The 10,659-nt window shown below is 41.7% G+C and overlaps 1 protein-coding gene across 1 annotated transcript in view; it reads right to left on the bottom strand.

Annotated features, from left to right (window-relative positions):
• Positions 1–9,940, bottom strand: part of fgg (fibrinogen gamma chain) — a 20,702-nt gene extending 10,762 nt beyond the window's left edge. Inside the window, exons 1-4 of the mRNA XM_043697922.1 lie at positions 9,791–9,940; positions 9,662–9,703; positions 9,373–9,556; positions 9,171–9,255 (exon numbers count right to left, since the gene is read on the bottom strand). Of these exons, the coding sequence (XP_043553857.1) occupies positions 9,171–9,255; positions 9,373–9,556; positions 9,662–9,703; positions 9,791–9,862 (383 nt within the window). The 5' untranslated portion in view covers positions 9,863–9,940. The remainder of the gene's footprint in view (positions 1–9,170; positions 9,256–9,372; positions 9,557–9,661; positions 9,704–9,790) is intronic.
• Between the last annotated feature and the right edge of the window lie 719 nt (positions 9,941–10,659).

Below are 10,659 nucleotides of genomic sequence, written 5' to 3' on the forward strand. Positions count from 1 at the left end.
CCCTGCAGCTACAATCTGGGTTCCCATGCCCCTGCAGAGTTAGTTTAAACCCCCGCCAAGAGCACTAGCAAACCTCCCCCCAAGGATACTGGTGCCCCTCAGGTTCAGGTGTAGACCATCCTGTTTATAGAGGTCCCACCGTCCCCAGAAAGAACCCCAGTTATCCAAAAACCGGAATCCCTCCCTCCTGCACCATCCCTGTAGCCACGCATTTAAGTGTTCTCTTTCCCTATTCCTCGAATCTCTATCACGTGGCACGGGTAACAAACCAGAGACAACAACTCTGTTCGTTCTAACTCTGAGCTTCCAACCTAGCTCCCTGAAAGCCTGTCTAACATCCTCAGCACTCCTCCTACCTATGTCGTTGGTGCCAATGTGGACCACGACTTCGGGTTGCTCCCCCTCCCCCTCCAGGACCCGGAAAACACGATCAGAGACATCACGTACCCTTGCACCTGGGAGGCAACATACCAAACGTGAGTCTCTCTCGTTCCCACAACGAGGTTGAGAAAGGGGAATGAACATTGGGTACTGGCGAAATAGCCAAGGCCTTGAATAAGTGTTTTGTTTCAGTCTTCACAGTGGAAGATGTGTCTAACATGCCAAAGAATGATATTTAGAATACGATGGGAGCTGAGGACCTCAGTTCATTTGTTATCACTAAAGGGGTAGTGTTGAGAGAATTCGAGGGTCTAAAGATAGATAAATCCCCTGGTCCTGATGGAATGCATCCCAGGGTGCTGAAAGGAAAGATAGAAGTTATAGTAGCAGTATTAGTGGTAATTTACCAAAATTCATTGGACTCCAGGCATGTCCAGGTGGACTGAAAGACAGTAAATGTCACACCACTGTTTTAAAAAAGTGTAGGCAAAATGCAAGTAACTATAGGCCAGATAACTTAACATCTGTAGTAAGGAAAATAATGGAGGCTATCATTAAAGAAGAAATAGTGAGACATCTGGATGGAAATGATTTGATCAGGCAGATGTAGCATTGATTCAGGAAGGGAAGGTCATGCTTGACAAACTTACTGGAGTTTTTTGAGGATGTAACACGCACCATGGATGGAGGGGAACAGGTGGATGTTGTATACTTGGATTTCCAGAAAGCATTCGATAAGGTCCTGCATAAAAGACTCATCCATAAGATAAGAATGCATGGAGTTGCAGGGAATGTACTAGCATGGATGGAGGACTGGTTAACCAATAGAAAGCAGAGAGTTGGGATAAATGGGTGTTTCTCTGGTTGGGGATCAGTGTGAACAGAATGCCACAGGAGTCAGTGTTGGGCCCACAACTGTTCATGATATACATAAATGATCTGAAAGAGGAGACCGAGTTAATGTATCCAAGTTTGTTGACAACTTTAAATTGAGTAGAAAAGCAAACTGTGCAGAGGATGCGGAGGATCTGCAGAGAGATTTAGATAGGTTAAGTGAGTCAGCATGCATCTGACAGATGGAGTACAATGTTAGTAAATGTAAGGTTATCCACTTTGGAAGTAAAAACAGTAGGTCAGAGTATTATTTAAATGGTGAAAGTCTGTAGCATGCTGTTGTGCAGAGGGATTTTGGAGTGCTTGTACATGACTGGCTAAGAGTTGATTTGCTGGTGCAACAGGTAGTCAGGAAGGCAAAAGGAATATTGGCTTTCATTGCGAGAAGGATTGAATTTAAGAGCAGGGAGACTTTGCTGCAATTGTACAAGGTGTCAGTGAGGTCATACCTGGCGTATTAGATTAGATTCCCTACAGTGTGGACGGGAACAAAGCAGAGAACAAGGTAGGACTGATAAATTAAACTGTATTTATTTCAATGTAAGAGGCCTAACAGGCAATGCAGATGAACTCAGGGCATGGTCAGGAACACGGGGCTGGCATATCAAAGCAATTACAGAAACATGGCTCAGGGATGGACAGGACTGGCAGCGTAATGTCCGAGATACAAATACTATAGAAAGGATAGAAGGGGGGTGGCAAGAGAGGAGGGGGACTGGAATTTGTGATTAGGGATAACATTACAGCTATACTTAGGGAGGATATTTCTGGGAATATATCCAGGGAAGTTATTTGGGTGGAACTGAAAAATAAGAGAAGGATGGTCAGTTCATTGGGATCATACTATAGACCCCCTCAATAGTCAGTAGAAAATTCCAAAACAGATTTGTAAGATCTCAATTATCTGTAAGAATAATAGGGTGGTTGCAGATTTTAACTTTCCAAATGTCAACAAGGATTGCCATAATGTTAACGAATTGGATGGAGAGGGATTTGTTAAGTGTGTAGAAGAAAATGTTCTGATTCAGTATGTGGATGTACCTGTGAGAGTAGGTGCAAAACTTGACCTGCTCTTGGGAAATAAGGCAGGGCAGGTGTGGTGAAACGGTTAAAAATTATGTCCCAATACATGTGTGAATCTAACCGGAATGGAGGTGTTGCTTAGTCCCGTGTGAATCTTATTACACACCTCCCCGTGTGAATCTTCTTATCTGTATGTAACCAGAATGGAATGTGTTTTTTAGCCTTGCTCTGCTGTTCACATGAATGTTTATATCTGGAAAAGAGTATATCAGCTGGAAAAGTCTCCAGTTCGGTGAGTCTGCTCCGGGGTTACGTTTAACCGCCGAGCGTGGGTTGTTGGCAACCGCTCTACGAGAACTGACGGCTCCCAGTTCCGGTAACATGTAGAGTGAGTATAAGCCAGACCCGTTGTAAGTATGAGACCTGGTTGTGGCGACGCTGCGGGGAATAAAATGCTCATATTCTAGCAGACTCGCCTCTTGGTCGTTTGTTCTGTGTCAGACTACTCTCCTACGAACCTGACCTTGAGAATTTTTTAAAACAGCAGGTGACTGAGGAATCATTGAGGGAGCTCTTTGAGGCCAGTGACCATAATTCTATTAGCTTGAAAATAGTGATGGAAAAGGATAGACTGGATCTGAAAGTTAATGCTCTAATTTGGAGGAAGGCCAATTTTGACAGTGTTAGGCAAGAACTTTCAAAAGCTGATTGGGGGCAGATGTTTGCAAGTAAAGGAATGGCTGGAAAAAGGGATGCCTCCAAAAATGCGATAATGAGAGTCCAGAGACAGTATGTTCCTGTTTGGGTGAAAGGCAAGGTTGGCATCTGTGGGAAATGCTAGATGACTAAAGAAATTGAGGTTTTGGTTAAGAAAAAGAAGGAAACATGTCAGGTAAAGACAGCAGAGATTGAGTGAAACCTCACAAGAATATAAAGGCAGTAGGAGTACACTTAAAAGGGAAATCAGGAGGCTAAAGGGTTCATGAGATAGCTTTGGCAAGTAGGGTTAAGGAGAATCCAAAGGAGTTCTACAAATACATTTGGGACAAAAGGGTAACAATGGAGAGAATAGGCCCCTCAAAGATCAGCAAGACCACCTAGGTATGGAATCGCATGAGATGGGGTAGATACTTAACAAGTATTTTGCATCAGTGTTTACTGTCGAGAAGGATATGGGACATCGAGAATGTGGGGAAATAAATAGCGACGTCTTGAAAAATGCCCATATTACAGAGGAGGAGGTGTTGAATGTCTTAAAATGCATTAAGGTTGATAAATCCCTGAGACTTGATCTGTTGTATCTTAAAACTCAGTGGGAAGCTAAGGAAGTGACTGTTGGGCCCCATGCTGATCAGATGGGCCAGTGGGCTGATGAGTGGCAGATGGAATTTAATTTAGGTAAATGTGAGGTGCTGTATTTTGGAAAGTCGAATCAGTGCAGGACTAATACACTTAATGGTAAGGTTCTGGGGAGTGTTGCTGAACAAAGAGGTTCATAGTTCCTTGAAAGTGGAGTCACAGGTAGATAAGATAGTGAAGAAGGTGTTTGATATGCTTGCCTATTAGCATATTAGCGCATTTAGTATAGGAGTTGAGAGGTTATGTTGTAGTTGTACAGGATATTGGTTAAGTCACTATTAGAATACTGTGTGCAGTTCTGATCTCCCTCCTTTAGGAAGGATGTTGTGAAACTTGAAAGGGTTCAGGGAAGATTTACAAGGATGTGACCAGAGTTGAAGGGTTTGAGCTATAGGGAGAGGCTGAATAGGTTAGGGCTATTTTCCCTGAAGCATCAGAGGCTGAAGGGTGACCTTATGGAGGTTTATAAAATCATGAAGGGCACGGATATGGGAAAGAGACAAGGTTTTTTCCCTGAAGAGAGGTCATCCAAAACTAGAGGGCATAGGTTTTAGGTGAAAGGGGAAAGATTTAAAAGGCACCTAAGGGCCAACTTCTTCGTACAGAGGGCAGTGTTTGTGTGGAATGAGCTGCTGGTAGAAGTGGTGGACGCTGGTACAATTACAACATTTAAAAGGCATCTGGATGGGTATATGAATCAGAATGATTTAGAGGGATATGAGCCAAGTGCTGGCAAATGGGACTAGATTAGGTTAGGATATCTGGTTTCATGGACGAGTTAGACCGAAGAGTCTGTTTCCGAGCTGTGCATCACTATGACTCTATGACTCTCTGATTACTTGCGTGCCAAACAGGAAGTGATATACAGAAATAAGCATCCCACAAGCAACAGATCAGATCTCAGCTCTCCAGTCCTGCTACATCCAAACATGAATGGTAGTGGCTGATTAAAAAACTCACTGGAGGGGGAAGCTACACAAATATCCCCATCCTCAATGATGGAAGAGACTTGCACATCAGTGCAAAAAGTAAGGCTGAAGCATTTGCAACAATCTTCAGCCAGAAGCGCCCAGTGGATGATTCATCTCAGCCTCCTCCAGTGATGCCTAGTATTACAGATATCAGTCTTCAGCCAATTCTATTTACTCCACATGATATCAAGAAATGGTTGAAGACATTGGATACTGCAAAGACTATGGGCACTGACAACATTCGGGCAATAGTACTGAAGACCTGTGCTCCAGAGTTTGCCGCAGTCCTATCCTTAAGGTATTATCAATAGTACAATTAAGTCACACTTGCTCAGCAATATCCTGCTCAGTGCTGCCCAGTTTGGGTTCTGCTAGGGCCACTCAGTTCCTGACCTCATTATAGCCTTGGTTCAAACATGGACAGAAGAGCTGAATTCCTGAGGTGTGGTGAGAGTGACAGCCCTTGATATCAAGGTGACAACTGACAAGAATGGTGTCAAGAAGCCCAAGCAAAACTGAGTCACTAGGAATCAGGGGATAAACCCTTCTGCTGGCATATAGAAAGATGGTTGTGATTGTTGGAGGCCAGTCATCTCAGTTGCAGGCTACCTCTGCAGGAGTTCCTCAGGGTAGTATCCTAGGCCCAACCTTCTTCAGCTGCTTCATCAATGACTTTTCTTCCAATATAAGATCAGAAGCGGGGATGCTCACTGATGATTGCACAATGTTTAGCATTATTCACGACCCCTCAGATATGGAAACAGTTTGTGCCCATATGTAGCAAGACCTGGACAATATCTAGGCTTGGGCTGACAAGTGGCAAGTATTAGCTGAAAATGTGTTGCTGGAAAAGCGCAGCAGGTCAGGCAGCATCCAAGGAACAGGAGAATCGATGTTTCGGGCATAAGCCCTTCTTCAGGAATGCTGAAAATGTGTTGCTGGAAAAGCGCAGCAGGTCAGGCAGCATCCAAGGAACAGGAAAATCGACGTTTCGGGCATAAGCCCTTCCTGAAGAAGGCAATGGCCATCTCCAATAAGAGACAATCTAATCACTGACCTTTGTATTCAATGGAATTACTAAAGTGAATGATCAATAACAACATCCGTGGTTCACCATTGAACAGACATTAACTGGACTAGCCATATAAATACTACACCTATACCTAAGCACAGGTCAAAGGTAAATAATCCTTTCCTAAATTAACTCACTTTCTGATACCAGGAATATAATGGAATACTCACTTCTTGCCTGGGCGGGTGCCGCTCTAATAATACTCAAGAAGCTTGACATCATCCAGGACAAAGCAGTCTGGTTGATTGGCACCACATCTATAAACACCCATTCCCTTCACCACTGATGCCCAGTAGCAGCAGTGAGTACTATTTACAAGATGCATTGCAGAAATTTATCAAAGTCCTGAAACAGCATCTCCCAAGCCTTCAATCACTACCCCCTTGAGTAAATGAGCACTGTGACCGCTAGGAAAGAATCTGGAGTCTGCAGCCTAATCCAGTTTGTGAACACACACGTGTCTATGCCAACATTACAATAATCATTACCAGTGCTGCCCGGGGTACAGCATTGAAGGATATAAGTTTCCTACAAATGGATTGAAAATATATCTTGACAGTTCTTAGAGGCTGGCACATATCAGATGCCAATGTCTCTGCCCATGGAATGTGCCTTAAGGTGCTGTTTCCTAGTGTCCAATGTGAATTCACTGGGAGCAAGTGGAGAGTTGAATCCAGCAAATGCTTGCTCTGGTTTTCATGTTGAGGTTTCCTAATGTTGAGTCTATTTAGCCAATTTGAAAAATGGGACTGTGCAAATTAATGAGATGAGTAGTAGAGTTAACAGGATATTTAATGAGTGCTAATCCCTATCAATTGTCAATTTGCCGTTGCCCAGTCATAGAGTCATAGAGTCCACTGCATGGAGATAGGCCCTTTGGCCCAAACTGCTCCATGCCGACCAAATGTCCATCCACACTAACCTCATTTCCCTGCACTTGGCCCATGTCCTTCTAAACCTTTCCCATCCATGTATTTGTCCAAATGCCTTTTAAATGGCGTTAATGTACCCACCTCAAACACTTCTGCTGGCAGCTCATTCCAAATGCATACCACCTTTTGTGGAAAAATGTTGCCCCTCAAGTTACCTTTTATTCTTTCCCCTCTAAACTTGAACTAATGCCCTCTAGTCCTTGATTTCCCCAACCCTTGAAAAAACAGAGTGTATTCACCATTTTCATGCCTCTCATGATCTTATATATTTCTGTAAGATCCTCTTTCAATCTCCCATGTTCTAAAGAACAAAGTCTTAGTTTATCCAACCTCTCCCTATAACTGAGACCTTTGAGTCCTGGTAACATCCTTGTAAATTTCCTCTGCACTCTATCCAGTTTAATAACATCCTTCCTATAGCAAGGTGACCAAAACTGAACACAAAATTTTACTTGCGGCCTCACCCACATCCTGTACAACTGCAACATAACGTCCCAACTTCTATACTCAATGCCCTGACTGATGAAGACCAGTGTCCCAAAAGCTTTCTTCACTGTCCTGTCTACCTGTGACTCCACTTTCAGGGAAGTGTGCACCGAACTCCATCTGTTCCACTACATTCCTTAAGGCCCTATCATTCGTCGTAAAACTCCTACCTTGATTTGACTTTCCAAAATGCAACATCTCACATATTAAACTACATTTACCATTTCTCAGCCCATTTCCCCAGATGATTAAGGTCCTGCTGCAATTCCTGATAACCTTCCTCACTATCCATGATACCGCCTATTTTCGGGTCATCTGCAAACTTACTAATCATGCCTTATACTTTCACAACTTGCTCAGAATCTGTCCAATACCAGCCATCTCCCCATCACTGCCTGTACTTGGTTGTGGTAAAATAATTAAAATGTATTAACCAATGTTGCTTTGTTTCCTATTTTTTGAATTTATTTGAAGGGGTCTAGATATGATTATCCTATAATGATCCAATTACACGCCAGATTTGGTGGTTGGCAATGAACACATCTTTGTACACTCCCCATTGACCTTTGTATTGAACATTATTGTCAGTCCAATATTTCAAGATCACAGTGCCCTCTACTGACCACCTAGAGTCATACCGCATGGAAACATATCCTTCTTTCCAACTTGCCCATGCTGACTAGGTTTCTCAAACTAATTCATCCCATTTGTCTGCGCTTGGTCTATATCCCTCTAAACCTTTCCTATTTAGGTATCAGTCCAAACATCTTTCAAAATTTGTTACTGTACTTGCATCACTCACATCTGGCCGTTCATTCCACACACAAACCATCTTCTGTCTGAAAAATTTGTCCTTCAGGTCTCTTTAAAATCTTTCCTCTCTCACCTTAAACCTATGCCCGCTAGTTTTAAAGAGAAAAGTTTCAGCATATCCAGCCTCTCCTTATAACTGAAACCCTCTAGTCCCTGAAACATCCTTGCAAATCTTTTCTTCACATTTTCCAACTTAATAACAGACTTCCAATAGCAGAGTGACCAGAATTGTATACAGTACTCACTAATGTTCTGTACAACCAGAACATGATGTCCCAACCCCGATAGTCAATGATCTGGCTAATAAAGGCAAGTTTGTGCCAAGTGCTTTCTTCACTATCCTGTTTACCTGTGACACCACTTTCAAGAAGCTATGTAATTGTATCCCTAGGTTTCGCTGTTCAACAACACTTTCCATAGCCCTACCATTAACTGTGTAAGTCCTGCCCTTGTTCGTCTTACCAAATTGCAACAGCTTATATTTATCTAAACTGAGACTTGTTTAAATAAAATCTCCAACTATACAGCTCCTGATTTAATTCAGTTGAAGAATTATTCATCAACAGTGCTGCGTCTAAACTAAGAAGTGGCAATTAGAATATTTAATTCAACACCAAATCAAATGCAGCACATAAACTATAATCAGGAAAAGAACAATTAGCCTACAAAGGCAGCAGAAAGACAAAGTTTTTTTCATTTCTCCAGCTTCAACTATAATATTAAGAAATTAGGTTTCACGTTAATAAAAATTATTTTTCAGCACAGACGGGTTGTTAAGCAATATTGTGACTGGAATGGTCAATCCCCAACTTTATCTGGTGATCTTAGTTCATGTAACTCAGGATTTCAGCCTTTTCATGCTATTCAATATTTTTGAATGGGAGGCCAGATGCGATGCTTTCACATTTAGAATTAGAATTAGAATCCCTACAATCTGGAAACAGGCCCTTCGGCCTAACAAGTCCGCATCATATTGCAAAATCTGGTCTGAAATAAATGACCCTCTTTAAAGGCATAAATCAAATCCAAGAAAATAACTTTGCTTCTCTTTTTAAAAATATTGTATTTCATTATATTCTGTATCATTTCAGACCTGCAGCTTTTGTAGTTTACTATTGTTATCAATGAGGACATGGCTATTTACAACATAGAGTCTTCTTTAAGATGTTTATCAAACAAACAAAAAAAATCTGATATCCGGAACACTTCATTTCAAAAACTTTGTAATTTTATCCTTACTTTAGTTCCAGATTTCTGTTGTTCATGAAACGTTCGAACTCAGCAATTGCTGCTTCTATGTTTTGAAATGTTTTATTGAATGTACCTTCAAAACATAAGAATACAGGTAAAAGTCAATTTAGCAGGTGAGTCAGTCAGATTGTTTTTAAATATGTAGCTTGCTATTTTAGCTGATACAATTAAATTACCATGGAAATATTACCTGAAAAGTTAATCCAAACGGCATGATTGAACTCTTCAATGGTCTTCATCTTATTTTTTGTCAGAGTACTTTTGTGTTGAATTTCATTCAACTCCTTTTCAATTTTCCAAAGTCTGTCACCAACCCTTGTTTGATACTTTTGAAAATAATCATCAACTCCACATGTTGTGGGGCAGAATTCTCCCTAAATTGCCATAGTCAAGAGAAATTGGGATAATGTTATACTTCCAGCTAGAAAGCCACATTTCTAATGATTGCAAGGGACTTAGTACGACAAATTTTTACTTACAAAATTGGGATCTAAGATGCAGCAAGGTGCATCTGAAGTAAACTGTAAAAAAGGAAAAACAGAACTTTATCACATGTTCACAATAATAAAACTAAACATTCATTAATGACTTCCCGTAAATTTACTTACAGCTTTAGCAGATGAAAATGCAAGTAGCAGAACCTGCAGGAAAGGTAAGAATTTTCCCTTTACCCCTGACATGGTATGATAGAAAATAGAGGTTCCAATTCACTGTGCACGATGAATGAACTGACTACTGGAGAGCAGCTTTATCTTATTGACTCCCTGAACTGAGGTAAGAGTTCACAATGATTGCTAAAGAGATAGAGACCCAGAACACACAGTCGATCAGGTCATAATCTCTGACTCACACATTCTGAAGTGTGTAATAAAGTGGATCACTGGCTAAATTTTGATTTTCTGTTTTGCTATATATAGACTTGAATTGAATAACATATTCAAATTGCCAGCTAAATTAAGATGATTCACAATTTTAGAGCAAAACTCCATACCTTACCGCCAAAAGAAATTTAATGTTAAGATTAGATTAGATTAGATTACTTACAGTGTGGAAACAGGCCCTTCGGCCCAACAAGTCCACACCGACCCGCCGAAGCGTAACCCACCCAGACCCATTCTCCTACATTTACCCCTTCACCTAACACTACAGGCAATTTAGCATGGTCAATTCACCTAACCTGCACATTTTTGGATTGTGGGAGGAAACCGGAGCACCTGGAGGAAACCCACGCAGACACGGGGAGAATGTGCAAACTCCACACAGCGAGTCACCTGAGGCGGGAATTGAACCCAGGTCTCTGGCGCTGTGAGGCAGCAGTGCTGTTCAGTGGCAGTTCCTAATGTTGGAAGGCACACTGGACCAAAAAGTGGGAATAGGTGAACAGGTTGAACAAACTGAGTCTGAAGAGGGATCAGAAATGATGGTGTCTGGACTGATGGTACAGTAGCAGCAAAGGGGAACGATGGAACTGGGGAGT

Source organism: Chiloscyllium plagiosum, chromosome 1 (genome assembly GCF_004010195.1).
Source record: "Chiloscyllium plagiosum isolate BGI_BamShark_2017 chromosome 1, ASM401019v2, whole genome shotgun sequence".
Taxonomy (NCBI): Eukaryota; Metazoa; Chordata; class Chondrichthyes; order Orectolobiformes; family Hemiscylliidae; genus Chiloscyllium; species Chiloscyllium plagiosum.